This window comes from Lynx canadensis, chromosome C1, assembly GCF_007474595.2.
Source record: "Lynx canadensis isolate LIC74 chromosome C1, mLynCan4.pri.v2, whole genome shotgun sequence".
NCBI classification, from domain to species: Eukaryota; Metazoa; Chordata; class Mammalia; order Carnivora; family Felidae; genus Lynx; species Lynx canadensis.
The window spans coordinates 80443367-80458601 of NC_044310.1; the positions used below are offsets into that span (position 1 = coordinate 80443367).

Consider the following 15235-nt stretch of genomic DNA (forward strand, 5'->3'; position numbering starts at 1 on the left):
TCCTATCAAAATACCAACAGCACTGTTGACAGAACTGTAACAAATGATCCTAAAATTTGTACGAAACCACAGAAGACCCTGAACAGTCAAAGCAATCTTGAGAAAGAAGAACAAAGCTGGAAACATCACAGTTTCAGATTTCAAGATATACTACAAAGCTATAGTATAAAAAAAGTATGCTACTGGCACAAAAACAGACTCATAGATTAATGTAACGGAATAGAGAATCCAGAAATAAACCTATGCTTATACGGTCAGTTAATCTATTGACAAGGGAGGAAAGAATATACAGTGAGGTGCTGGAAAATGGTGCTGGAAAAATTGAACAGCTATATGCAAAACAACGAAACTAGACCACTTTCTAACACCATACCTTAAAAAAAAAAAAAAAAAACCAAAAAACTTAAAATGAATTAAAGGTGAGACAGGAAACCATAATACTCCTAGAATAAAGCACTGGCAATAATTTCTTGGATATCTGCCATAGAAACATTTTTCTAGATATGCTTCCTAAGGCAAGGGAAACAAAAGCAAAAATAAAATATTGGGATTACATAAAAATAACAAGTTTTTGCACAGCAAAGGAAACCATCAACAAAACAAAAGGCAACCAAATGAATGGGAGAAGATATATGCAAATGATATATTCAATGGAAGGTTAATATTCCCATATATAAAGAGCTTATACACCTCAACACCAAAAAAACAAATAACCTGATTAAAAATGGACAAAAGACCTTGAGACGTTTTTCCAAATAAGACATGCAGATAGCCAACATATACATGAAAAGATGTTCAACATCACTAATTATCAGAGAAATGCAAATCAAAGCCACAATGAAATATCTCCTTATCCCTGTCAGAATGCCTTGAATCAAAAAGGTAAGGAATAACAAAGATGTGGAGAAAAAGGAACTCTTGTGCACTGTTGGTGGGAATGTAAATTGGCACAGCAACTGTGGAAAACTATATGACAATTCCTCAAAATATTATAAATAGAAATACCATATGATTCAATGATTCCACTATTGGGAATTTGCCCAAAGAAAACAAAAACACTAATTCAAAAAGATATACACACCCCTATGTTTATCACAGCATTATTTACAATAACCAAGATATGGAAGTAACCCAGTGTCCACTGACAGATTAATGGGTAAAGAAGATTTATACACATGGATTATCAACTATAAAAAGGAGGAGATCTTGCCATTTGTGGCAACATGCACGGACCTAGAGAGTATTATGCTAAGTGAAATGAGTTTCTTTTTCTTTTTCTTTTTTTTTTTTTGAAGAGAGTCAATCTTTTATATATGTGTTTAATTTTAAGTGAGCAAAGATCTTTATAGCATTGGACAAAAAGGAAATTCAGTTCTTTACTAGAATGGCACTACAAACTCCCTTTTGCATCATAATAATCAAAGAATAGTTGCTTTTTTTTTTTTAATTTTAATGTTTATTTATTTTTGACAGAGAGAGAGACAGAGCATGAGTGGCGGAGGGGCAGAGAGAGAGGGAGACACGGAATCCGAAGCAGGCTCCAGGCTCTGAGCTGTCAGCACAGAGCCTGACGCGGGGCTCGAACTCACAGACCGTGAGATCATGACCCGAGATGAAGTCGGACACTCAACTGACTGAGCCACCCAGGCACCCCAAAGTGCGGTTGCTTTTTAAATTTTGTAGAACATGGGGCGCCTGGGTCGAAGCGGCCGACTTCGGCTCAGGTCATGATCTCACGGTCCGTGAGTTTGAGCCCCGCGTCAGGCTCTGTGCTGACAGCTCAGAGCCTGGAGCCTGTTTCAGATTCTGTGTCTCCCTCTCTCTGACCCTCCCCCGTTCATGCTCTGTCTCCTTCTGTCTCAAAAATAAATAAACGTTAAAAAAAAAAAATTAAATTTTGTAGAACTTGTTTATAAAAATACCTAGCCCCGGTGTGTGGGGCTATGATTTCCCTTAGATGTGGAATCTAAAAACAAACGAATAACAAAAAACAGAAACAAACCCATAAACAGAGAACAAACTGACGTTTGCCAGAGGGAGGGAACACAGCTGGGAGGATGGGCAAAATAGGTGAAAGCCAGTGGGAGATACAGGCTTTCAGTTATGGAATGAATAAGTCACGGGAATAAAAGGTACAGTACAGGGAATATAGTCAATAGTACTATAAAAACGTTTTATTGTAACAGATGGCAGCTACACTTGTGGTGAACGCAGCATAACATACAACCTTGTCAAATCACTATGCTGTATACCTGAAAGTAATGTAACATTGTGTGTCAACTACACTTCAACTAAAGAAAAAGTAAAAATAATAACAATAAAAATAAAAATAAAAGATCACATCGCTCCTCTACTTAAAGCTTCCCAATTGCTCCCCATTTCACACACAGGGAAAAAAATTCTAAGACTAAAAACGGACAACATGGCCTTAAAAAAATCTGATCCCCACATGCCCACCTTGATGTCTATGGGCTCATAATCTGTTCAGCTCTTCCTCACTTACTTTGCTTTGGCCAATTTGACCTCTTTGTTATTTCAAGAACATGCCAGGCATAGCCCCACCTCAAGATCTTCTTTGCAGTTATTGTTTTCTCCAAGAATTCTCTTTCCCCAGATGGCTTTATACTTCACCTCCCTCAGGTCTTTGTTCAAATGCCACCTTTCGTGGCCACTCTAACCTAAAATTGCAACCTCCCAAACCTAAAATTTAACCCAATATTCCCTATTTCCTTGCCTTGCTTTATTTTTCTCCTTAGCATTTATCACTAACACATTACAAATTTTACTTGATTATCTCGTTTATTGTTTCCCCATTGGAATGCAGCCACCATGAGGGCAGAGATTCTTGCATGTTTTATTTACTACTATATCACTAGCACGCAGTAGGTGTTCAATAAGAATCTGTTAAATAAATGAATGAATACTAAATATATATTTATGAAGGAAAAAAATTCAACCTAGAATTCCAAATGCAGTATGCAATCAAAGGAAGATCAAAACCAAAATATATTCTCAGGAAAACAAAAAACACAGAAAGAATAAATCACTTAACAGACCTTCCATGAAAGAATTAATAAAAGATATACTCTGGAAAAAAGACATTTGATCCAAAAGGAAGGCGTAGAAAGAATAAGCAAAGAAAATGCTATATAAATCTAAATAAGCACTGACTGTATAAAATAATAGTAATAAGTAATTTGGGTGGTATAAAAACAAGGTAGAACCAAAACACTAAACAATAGTATATAAGATGGGAAGGGGTGCTTACACTTAAAACATTCTAGGGGCGCCTCAGTCAGTTAAGCGTCTAATTTCAGCTCAGGTCATGATCTTGCTATCTGTGAGTTCGAGACCCACGTCAGGCTCTGTGCTGACAGCTCAGAGCCTGGGGCCTGCTTTGGATTCTGTGTCTCCCTCTCTCTCTCTCTGCAACTCCCCCGCTCACACTCTGTCTCTCTCTCTCTCTCTCTCTCTCAAAAATAAACATTAAAAAAAATTTGTTTTAATTCTAAAAGCCTTGTTTTTCAGGAGGAGGATGGAGATATTAAGTTTTTGACTTTGAGTTAGGTATCCATGTAGACATTTAAGAATAATGTCTTGGGAGAATAGAATAATTTCCATTCCAGGGGAAGGAAAAAAGGGAATATAAAGAAAGCTAATTAATCCAAACAGAAGATAGGAAGGGAGGACGAAAAGAGTCAAAAATCTTTCGGTAAGTAGAAAGAATCAAATAAAATAGTAGAAATAAATTTAATACATTAATAATCACAATAAATGTACAGGTACCAAACAAGCTACTTCAAAACCAAAAATCATTGTCTTTTAATTTTAAAAAGTGTTATATGTCATTTATAAAAGACACACCTAAAACACAACATATCAAAAAGTAAAAATAAAGAGATGAATAAAGATATACCATGTGAACACTGTAGCACACATTACAAAAGTGGCAGGAGAATATTATGAAAATAATTATGTTAACACATTTGTAAACTCATAAAAAATGGACATATTCCTAGAAAAATATCTTAGCAACATTGTCTTAAGAACAAACAGAAAGTCTGAGGAGTCTATAACTACAACAAAAAGAACACATCAGGGCTAGGTATTTTTATAGACAAGTTCTACAAAATTTAAAAAGAAACTGCGCTTTGATTATTATGATGCAAAAATGAGTTTGTAGTGCCATTCTAGTGAAGAACTGAATTTCTTTTTTGTTCAATGCTATAAAGAGCTTTGCTCGGGGCGCCTGGGTGGCTCAGTTGGTTAAGCGTCCGACTTCAGCTCAGGTCACGATCTTACAGTCTGTGAGTCCGAGCCCCGCGTCGGGCTCTGTGCTGACAGCTCAGAGCCTGGAGCCTGCTTCAGATTCTGTGTCTCCCTCTCTCTCTGCCCCTTCCCCACTCATGCTCTGTCTCTGTCTCAAAAATAAATAAAAACATTAAAAAAAAAAAAGATCTTTGCTCACTTAAAATAAGCAAATATATAAAAGATTGACTCTGTTCAAAAAAAAAAAAAAAAAAGAAAGAGCAACTGATATTTACCCAAATTTCTCCACAGAACAAAAAGCTGTATACTTACATAATGAGATTAGTTTAACCTTGATACTTAGGAACAGCACAAGAAAGGACAAGTACAGGGGAATCCTATTCATGAACATTAATGAAAAAACCCTACAAATATATTTGTAAACAAAATCCAGCAATGTGTTAAAACATAACTCGCTATGAACAAACTGGGTTTATTCCAAGAATACCACAATAGTTTATACCATGTAACTGCCCATGAAAACAGATAAAATGGGAAAAACAATATGATTATTTGAGACGAAGAAAAGACATTTGATAAAAATCAACTAAATATGATTTAAAATTAAACTCTTGGAAAATTTTTAAAATCAGAAAGAATGTAAGGATGACCAGTACATTGCTTCTATTAGTTATTGTTCTGGAGAGTCTAACAACAAAATGAGAAAAAGAAAGAAAAGGTGTAAAGATTAGAAAGAATCACAATTGTTACTATTTGCAGATGATATTATTTTGATAACATAAAAGTGTACTTAACATAATATGATATCTTGATAACATAAAAGTGTACAAATTATTGGAATTAATTAGAGTGTAGCAAGATGGTTCTTACAAGATCACTATACTCCAATCAATTATATTTCTATATACTGAAACACAGGAAAGATCATTAAAAGGTATATCACTTACAATGATAATGAGACAATACAAGGTACGTAGAAATAAAAACAACAAAAAATATGCAAAACTCTTGTGATGAAAATTAAAAATGTTACTGAAAAGCATTAAAGGAAACCTAAATAATGGAGAGATGGATGATGTCCCGGGACAGGAAGATACCATCACGTAGATTTAAGTTCTCTTCAAACTGATGCACGGATTCAATTCAATTCATAGAAAAATTTTAGTATGTTTCTTTGTGAACTTGCCAAAGCTAACTCAAAAACCCATGTGAAAAAGAAAGAACCCCTAAAATACTCCTGAAGAGTAAGACTGTGGGAGCTTGATATTAGCAGAGACAAACCAGTTAACAAAGAAGAAAGCTCACACACAGATCTATACATACGCAGCAACTTGATATAACAGGGGTAGCACTGCACATTAGTGAAAAAAGGAGCATTCAGTAAATGCTGCTGAGCCAGTACTCGTAACTACTGTACTAGACAGTGCAGATCTAGACTGTTCAATATTCTTGGCTAATAAGGGCTCTGCCAGCAAATGTATTGATCACTACTGATTTCTTCACCAAGACTCCCTCTTCCCAGTCTTGTGAGCCCCATGGAAGATACACAATGGATAGCTGTCTGTGGGGGAGGTGGGGGTTGCAGGTACATCCCCCCCGCCCTTAATCTGTAGTGAAAACAAGAGAAGAGGAAGTGGATTCCTCCCCTTATCAAGTCTTGGTGGGAAGGTGTCTCTCCACCTGCCCTCTCCTCTAAGTGTGGCACATGGGGTGGCCAGCAGAAAGGACAACAGGCATGTTCATGCTATCACCCTCAGTAGCTCTCCTCTGCATTTTTGCAAAAACTCTTCCCAGCTTCAGATTCATAAGTATAAAACCTTTTAGGAATGAGATAGTATTTCTTTTCTAAGGAGACTTGCATTGCCCCAGCATTAAATTAACTGATGGAAGGAGGTAGCCTAACAGAAATGCTTAGTCCTACAGTGGTGGTACCACTTTGATAGTAAGAAAAAATAATGGCACTTTAAAAATTCAAAATCTTTGGCTTTTGTATTAAGGTGAATCAAATCTTGTTTGGACCTAGATGATATGTTAAGTAAAATAAGTCAGACAGAGAAAGACAAGTGCCATACGATTTCACTTAGAATGGAATCTAAAAAGCAAAAGAAACAAACGAAGCAGAAACAGACCCATATAAACAGAGAACAAACTGGTGGCTGCCAGAGGTGAGAGGGCGAGGGAATGGGCAAAATGGATGAAGGAGAATGGGAAGTACAGGCTTCCAGTTATGGAATGAGTAAGTCACAGGGATGAAAGGCACAGCATAGGGAATAGAGTCAGTGGTACTGTGACAGTTTTGCATGGTGACAGATGGCAGCTATACTTGTGGTGAGCACAGCATAACATACAGAGTTATCAAATCACTACGTTTACACCTGAAACTAACGTAACACTGTGTGTCAACTAGACTTAAATTAAAAAATAAATAAAATAAAGTGAATGACACCCAACTTATTGGGCTCTAAAGTGTCTACAACAACGTTCCCAATGTTTCATTAAACCATGAAATTCAGCAAATAAACAATCCATATGCTGATGGACTTGGAGGGAAATATTCAGTATATATACTGAATCAAAACTGGAGCCTCCGATTGGATGCAACTTTAGAAAGAAGAAAATAATATATACACTAATGATTGGGTAAAAAGCTACCTGTTCCTTATGTTGAAAACAACAATTTGTAATTTTTTTAATTTTATATTTTTAAGTAAACTTTATCACTGCTGTAATATAATACTATATTCCTCTTGTGCAAAAAATCACCATCATATTCTCCAAATTCTCTACCAATTCTAACATACACCATGATTCAATGACATTTTTAAGTCTCTGATGCTGCGAATAAACCCTGAATCATTCTTTTCTAACTTAGTTTTTTGGGTTGGAAAAGAGTACACAAAAGAGGCCTATGAAGAAAAAGTTTCAGAGAAGACACGTTTAGGTAAGTGACATGTATTAGGCAGGACTTACTTCTACTTCTCGGTCTCACTTTTCTCATTTGTGAAATAAGGATCTCGTTATCTGTCTCACACATTATTAAGAGGGTCAATAACTAGCACACAGGGATGAGTAGTGTCCACCCTCAAATTCCTGTCCAGCTGGGATCTGTCAACGTGACCTTATTTGGAAACAGGTCTTGTAGATGGATCAAGTTAAGATGAGGTCATAGCGAATTAGGGTGGGCCATACATCCAATGACTGGTGTCTTTATGAGAAGGGAATGTGAAGACAGAGACACAGAAATGGCCCTATGACAATGGAGGCAGAGATTAAAATGATGCTGCTACAAGCCAAGGAACACCAAGGACTGCTGGCAACCATGAGAAGTGAGGAAGATTCTCTCCCCTTCAGAGAGAACACGGCCCAGCAGACTCCTTGACTGCAGACTTGTAGCCTGAACACTCAGAATGTGGTACTCTGTTACAGCAGACCACAATAAACAAATACAGCATTGATGCCTAAAACAGAAATGAAGCATTTGGCTCATCTCCCACATAGAAAAAACATACCATACATTTTGTTAGGGCTCAATTCACAGCAGGCAGATTCTAATGTTGTTTGACGTGGACTCTCCAAGAACACATTTCCATAGTGTTTTAGTTAGGAATCAAGTTTACAAGTGACTAAAACTCAACTGGAGTTTAAAAGGCCTGGGAATGGAGTGGAGTGGGGTGGGGAGGTGAGAGAGGGAATTGAGGGGGAGTGAGACAGGGGTGATATTAGTGGATCCTGATTTTCCCATGCAGATGCAGCTGGGCGTCTGGAGTTACTAAAGGCAGGACTCACCATCTGGTTTCTTATTTTATTCTTCCTGTGCATTAATTTCCTTCTTTTCTCCAACTGTAGTCTGTCTTTACCCACCACATGAAAACATGACTGCCAGCAGCTCCCAAGTCTTAGCTTTCACAGAGTTTGCCCCCAAAGAAAGACTGTCTCCATTTTCTGGGTCCCCAAGTCCAAAATGCCCAGTGAAACACTTTGAGGGGCCTGAGTGGGGTCAGCTTCCACTCCTGAACCACCTGCTGCCACCCCATGGCTGGGAAGGCACCAGAGGAGGGATGGAGACAATCTACACAAGCACTAGCTCCAGTTTCCTTCATGATAAAGCACAGTTTCACTTGGGTTCTTTTACCCCAAATTCTCACTAAAATGCTAAAGCGAGCAGCCAGAGGTACAGAAGTAATTGTAAAGGCAGATACAAAGACAATTTGAAGACAAAGAAGTTGTCATAGATAAATCATCGAGAAATGCAGGACCTTGATAAAGAACTTTTAGTGAAGAACCAATAAGCACATCAACTGGATGTCTTATGTAAGTTTAAATAAAACAATTTTCACACTTGGACTTAACTGAAAAATAATTTCCTTCCTTTACAAGAATAAAAAAGAATATAACAAATTAAGCTACCACTCGAAGATACACTTTAAAGGAAGTCTTATCTTTTGGTAGTAGAGGAAATACATTTCATCAGCAATAAACATTTGACTGCCCTGTAAGGGCAGGGCACTGAGGTGCCACAAGATTGTTTCCAGAGACAATTAAACTCAATATATGACTTTTAACTTTCTTAGAAATAGAAATGATCACTTACCATGGTACTGGGGTCTCTATCAGCTCGATTTTGTTCAAAAGAATTTATTTTATGGGCACTCATTTCATCAGTATCAGCAATGATATAATGTCTGGGAGAGTAAGCATTGGACAGGTGCTCAAGCAGCCTCAGGATCTCAGTGGTGTGCCCACCTGGAAAAAATATTGAAAGGCCTAAGATTAAAAATCCCACAATGTGGGGGCACCTGGGTGGCTCAGTTAGTTAAGCGTCCGACTTTGGCTCAGGTCATGATCTCCCCGTTCATGGGTTCCAGCCCCGCATCGGGCTCTGTGTTGACAGCTCAGAGCCTGGAGCCTACTTCAGATTCTGTGTCTCCCCCTCTCTCTACCCGTCCCCTGCTTGCACTCTGTCTCTCTGTGTCTCTCTCTTTCAAAAACAAATTTAAAAAAATTTTTAAAAAATTAAAAATGCCACAATGTGGTTATTAGAGGGGAGGCAGGTGGGGGGATGAATTAAATAGGTGATGTGGATTAAGCAGTGTACTTGTTGTGATGAGCACTGGATGTGCACTGGAAGTGTTGAATGTACATTGTACTTTACACCTGAAACTGATATTATGCTGTGTTAACTAACTGGAATTGAAATAAACATTGAAAAGAAAAAAGAAATGCTCAACGGACATATCCATTTGGCTCTGCTATACTAATGTTATGTTTTATGTATTCCTCAAAAGACAAAAGCAACATCTGGAAACAATAATCAATGCCTTTGTATACATACTACTTTTATATGGGGGAAGAGGATAATAAAAGTAAAACAATAAAATTGGCACTAGCAGTAGGTGCTAAGGAGGCACAAAGAAGTAGAAGACACAACTCCTGTTATCAAGAAGCCTGGTACAAGGGGAAAGAATGCACACAGACATGTAAAGAGTGATGCAAGACAGCATGAAAAATTTAAATGAGGGCAGAGGGGAGGCAAGCAAATGGTTATGAAAACAACCTTGTAAGAGTAGGGGAGATCCCTGATAAAGCTGAAGCCGAAGCTAATGGACACAGAGCAGTAGGGAGGCCACTGGGTGGGATCATTAGGACATAAGATGGCAAAATCTGAGATGTGGGCTCAAGGAATGGGGGAAATACTGGGGAGAAGGATGAGAGTGAAAGCAGATCAGGAAAGTAGGTTGAAAAATGGAAAAACTGTCACTGAAGGTTTCTGGGCTGCGAAGTAATGTCAGGGGGGCATGAGCACTGACCCGCAGGGCTCGGGGATTCCTAAGGAAGACTTCTGTTCATCACTGTAACCCCAGCTCCTAAGAGAAGTCTCAGCACACTGCAGGCCATCAAATATTTACCAGTTTCACCAAACAATGGTTCAAAGTTTGAAACTGTACAATCTCCAACATTTTAATGCTTTAATTTCAAAACCATGAATTCAAAAATCGACTGTGTACATTGAGGTTTCCTTCATGAAAAAAAAAAACACAAAAGCACATCAATCTATCGCATTAACTATGCAGCATTTTTAAGCAAAGCAATCAAACTCCTTCTCAACGAGCCCTATCATACCCATTTAGTTTCATTTCACAATCTCTCAGCCTCAGCCAGGTTGATGTCCTTAACATTCTCTCTATTCATCTTGTTATCTCCTCCTTGTCTCTGGTCACACTGTTCCCCCCACCTACTAAACTCTCCTCCACTGCTACTGTTGCAAGAAAGTGCTTTCGATAGTGAAACAGTGAACATATAGAACAAATTAAGCATGTGGTTTCTCCCCATACACATATTTTATTATAGTAGAAAGGGAAGGATTACTCTCTACATTGCAGAAGGGACTAGATGTAGAAATAAAATTGGCATAGATTATGTGTGAGTTTCAGGAATTAGAATCATACTTTAGCTTTGTAACTTGTCACCCATCTTTGTGTCTGGGGCATGTAATTTACACATCTGATTTATGCTCATTTTTGTATTTTTGTTTTTAGCCTTGAGAAAGTGTGGTGGTTTGCAAAGTAGGTACTTGCTTTCACAGCTGGACCAATTAAGGATAAAAAGGATAATTTCCACATTTTCCACTGCAATTAAAACTTCATTATACCTGCTTTAACAGTCTTTTCTTTTCTTAAAAGGAAACACTTACTGAATACATTCTTTGAAGATTTAACCTTGCCACCAACTGAAGTCGTTACAATGATGGGCCTTGTCTTCCATTTTACTCTTTTCTTAAGATATATTCTTTGGGAACAAAATCTTCTGAGTTCTACCTTACATAATGCTCAATGTCACTCATCATCAGGGAAATAAAAATCAAAGCCACACTGAGATACCACCTCACACTGGTCAGAATGGCTAAAATGAACAAATCAGGAAACTACAGATGCTGGCAAGGATGTGGAGAAACGGGAACCCTCTTGCAGTGTTGGTGGGAATGCAAACTGGTGAAGCCACTCTGGAAAACAGTGTGGAGGTTCCTCAAAAAAATTACACATAGATCTACCCTGTGACCCAGCAATAGCACTACTAGGAATTTACCCAAAGGGTACAGGAGTGCTGATGCATAGGGGCACATGTACTCCAATGTTTATAGCAGCACTTTCAACAATAGCCAAATTATGGAAAGAGTCCAAATGTCCATCAATTGACGAATGGATAAAGAAGATGTGGTTTATATATATAATGGAATACTACCTGGCAATGGGAAAGAATGAAATCTGGCCATTTGCAGCAATGTGGATGACACTAGAAGGTATTATGCTGAGTGAAATAAGTCAGAAAAGGACAGGTATCATATGTTTTCACTCATATGTGGATCTTAAGAAACTTAACAGAAGACCGTGGGGGAAGGGAAGGGGAGAAAATAGTTACAGAGAGGGAGGGAGGCAAACCACAAGAGACTCTGAAATACAGAGAACAAACTGAGGGTGGACACGGGGGTGGGAGAAAGGGGAAAATGAGTGACGGGCATTGAGGAGGGCACTCGTTGGGATGAGCACTGGGTGTTGTATGTCAGCCAATTTGACAATAAATTGTATTTAAAAAAATACACCCAGAATCCAATCTCTTCTCTCCATCTCCTTTGCTCCTACCCAGCTCCAAGCCATATTACTCACATTGATTATGACCATAGCTTCCTGGTCTGCTCCCCCAGCTCCATTTGTCTATTCAAGTGTCTACGTCCATCTATTCTCAACACAGCATCCACTGTGATGCTATTAGAAAGAGTTGATCAAATGATTTACCTCCGCTCAAAACCCTCCTGTGGCTTCCCTTCTCACATGGAATAAAAGTCATCTTGTAATCTAACCCCTTAATTTGTTACCTTATGGGCCTCATCTGCTTCTACCCAGTTTTAAGTCTACTCCAGCAACTGTGGCCTCCCTGCTGTTGGACATCCTGTCATCCCCCCAAGAAGGCTTTCCCTTACAATTCTAAAATGCAATCCCCCTCCCTACCCCCTAGTATTTATCACCATATAATTTAATATGAAATCTATGTATTTCTTTTGTTTTTGTCTCCCCCTACCCTTGCTCAACCATGACATGATGGCAGGGACTTCTGTTCATTTTATTACTACTGTATCTCCAGTGCTTAGAAAACAGTAGGCACTCCTATTATCGAATGAATGGGTAGATGAGCATTTGATATTAAATCTAAAATTTGGAGATCATATGTTGTTTCAAGGAAAAGTAGTAATTTCAATTGATGTTCTTTGAATGTAAGTGATTGATTAATAACGTTTTATGGTATCTAAAGACTACTTTTTTGGTAGTCAAGGTAAACAGTGAAAATGCCTTCCCCCTCCTCCAACATTTTGGGCATGAAGTGTTAAACTGTTCATCTGAATATAAGTCTTTCTTTGACTTGGAGGATTCTTTGAGGGCCTTGACCTCTCCCTACCCTGAATGGTTTGAATGACAAGGACCATTTGCCAGAGTAATTATCAGTCTTAATTTTGGTTCTCAGTCCACCAAATCTAATACTGTCAAATGAATGGCAGTAACATCCATTCATCCATTTGTTCAAGACAGACACCTGGACATCATTCCTGAACCTTTCCTTTCCTTACTTCCTACTTTTAAACCACAAGATCTGTGATTTTTTTATCTCCTAAATCTTATTTAAATGCATATACTTCTCTCCATCCCCAAACCCATCACCCTAGTTAGGCTGTCATCATTTGTCATCTGAATTATTCAAAATGTTCCTACTTGTCTCCCTACTTCAATCTTTGTCAAAACATTCCCTTGACAATGCAGGCTGAATGATCTATGTAAAAGCTTAGATTTAATTGGGTCACTCTCCACTCAAAAGTGTTTTAAAAGATCCTTTGCTACCAGGATTAACGACAGTCACCATTTACTAAATGGGGTGCCTAGGTGGCTCAGTCGGTTAAGCATCTGACTCTTGATTTGGGCTCAGGTCATGATCTCACAGTCCTGAGATTGAGCTCTGACTCGGGCCCGGCGCTGAGCATGGAGGCTGCTTGAGATTCTCTTTCTCCCTCTGCCCTGCCCTGACATGCACGCTTGCTCTCTCTCTCTCTAAATTTTTTTTTTAAATGCTTATTATATGCCAAGCACTTTGCTAAACCCTTTTAATACTTCCATACTTAATCTCTCTTCACCTCTTCTCATCCCATATTTTTTAAGGTGGAAACAAGGCTCAGTGAGGTTAAATAATTTGCCCAAGATCACCAAGTCAGTAAGTGGCAGAGATGTGACTCCACTCCAGGATTATGTCAATCTAGAACCTGTGTTCCTAACCCCTACATGGAACGAAGCAGTGGAGTAGTGCTAATAGCTTTATAGAGCATGGTTTACAATGCTCTTCAGGATCTGCGCCTCGTTTACCTCTCCACGTTGAACTCAAAGCAACAGTGCCCTCCCACCGCCAGCCCTTGCAAGTGCTATCAACTTCTTTTCACACCCTTCCAGTCCTCAAAGCCCCAGCTCCCCTTCCCTGGTCATCTCCCAAGTCTCAGTTTAGACAGCACTTCTTCCCAGAATTTTCCGGTCTCACATTCAGATAAAGCGGTGCCCTTCCTGAAGACTTCCATAGCAATCTGTACGTCCCAGATTACAGCAATTACCTATTCTGTTTTTTTGTTTTAGTTTTATCTAATCTCCATTCCCTCCACTGCCGTACCCTTGCACCTTTCACACTGCTTGGGACACAGTCACTACTCCACCGTAAGTAGTAGTATTAGTTCTGTTATTTCCAGAGTTTAGCATAATACCTGGTCTCTCCTAAATCTCCACATGATTAAGCGAATAAAGTAATGAATTATACTTGAACATAAGTTTACAACATTTGCTCATACTAAAATTATTATTGTATCTGGATGCAATCTCCTATCATTTCTAAATGTACACAATATATGTGTCTCTGTCAGAACTAGACCATTTCAAATTGTAAACGCCTACAGAGCTGGTAATCTCTGTTTTGACTGTATTACCCGATAGGACAGCTTGTTGTTCATACTGTGACACAATATTCTGAAAAGTGTATTGTTCTATGATCAGGAGATAGTTGTTTCTATCCTCATGGATTTTGTGTATTTATAAATGTGGCAATTCACTTTGCTTCATTTATCATGCAGTGTTCGTGATTTCTAAACGAAACACAACATGCCTAGATTAACAACGCAAAACAGCTTTTACTACTCAGGAAAATTGCAAGCTGGCATCATAAAGCTGCTGCGTCCCCTCCGTTCAATATACATAATATAGTAATATAATAATTTGTTAGAAAAATATACGCTACAGGGAAGCTCAATTATAGACAAGCGTAAGTTACTCATTTGTCATTAAAAGATGCCTGGGCCGCGTCAGCAAATCAGTATTTCGCCCTGACTGGGCTGACCGGTTCCGGTAACGCAGGGAAACTACAAATTGCAGCATGCAATGCTCCAAAAGTGCTAAGGAGACCAGAGAAGAGCGTCGCGGTGCACTCTGGGGTTTGTAGTCACCGACCCACGCCCCACTACTTACCGGACCCAGCCACCACCAAGAGACTGAGAGACTGACGGGGCTCAAGGACCCGAGAATGGAGCACTACCCACAGCCGCAGTGCCAGAAGAAGCACGGCCACCGCAGCTCCCGCCGCGGCTAGAATAAGGACGCTAACCATGCGTAGCTACGACACATACGTACAGCCCCCACCCGTGCGGCCTCTGAGACGAGGTCAAAGTTCAACAAGTACGGGCGCTGTGGAGACTCAACCGGGGCGTGGCGACCCTCTTGATGGGCGGGGCTTGTCTACGCTGGGAGGAGTTCGGGGCGAGACGCGGAAGCCCCAGCCCCGAGGACTTTGATGGCTTGCCTCCCGGATTCTGCGCTGCTGCCGTCCAAGCACAAAGTGAAATTCGGCAAGTAAAGCGCAAAAGTGTGATTTCCCCCCGTGACGAAGTCAGGCC

The 15235-nt window shown here is 39.3% G+C and overlaps 1 protein-coding gene across 1 annotated transcript in view; it reads right to left on the minus strand.

The window, feature by feature from the left end:
- The window catches only part of ALG14 (ALG14 UDP-N-acetylglucosaminyltransferase subunit), a 102012-nt gene extending 86979 nt beyond the window's left edge, over window positions 1-15033 (minus strand). The window contains exons 1-2 of the mRNA XM_030327162.1: window positions 14811-15033; window positions 8861-9012 (exon numbers count right to left, since the gene is read on the minus strand). Coding sequence (XP_030183022.1) covers window positions 8861-9012; window positions 14811-14949 — 291 coding nt within the window. The 5' untranslated portion in view covers window positions 14950-15033. The remainder of the gene's footprint in view (window positions 1-8860; window positions 9013-14810) is intronic.
- Window positions 15034-15235: the final 202 nt, after the last annotated feature.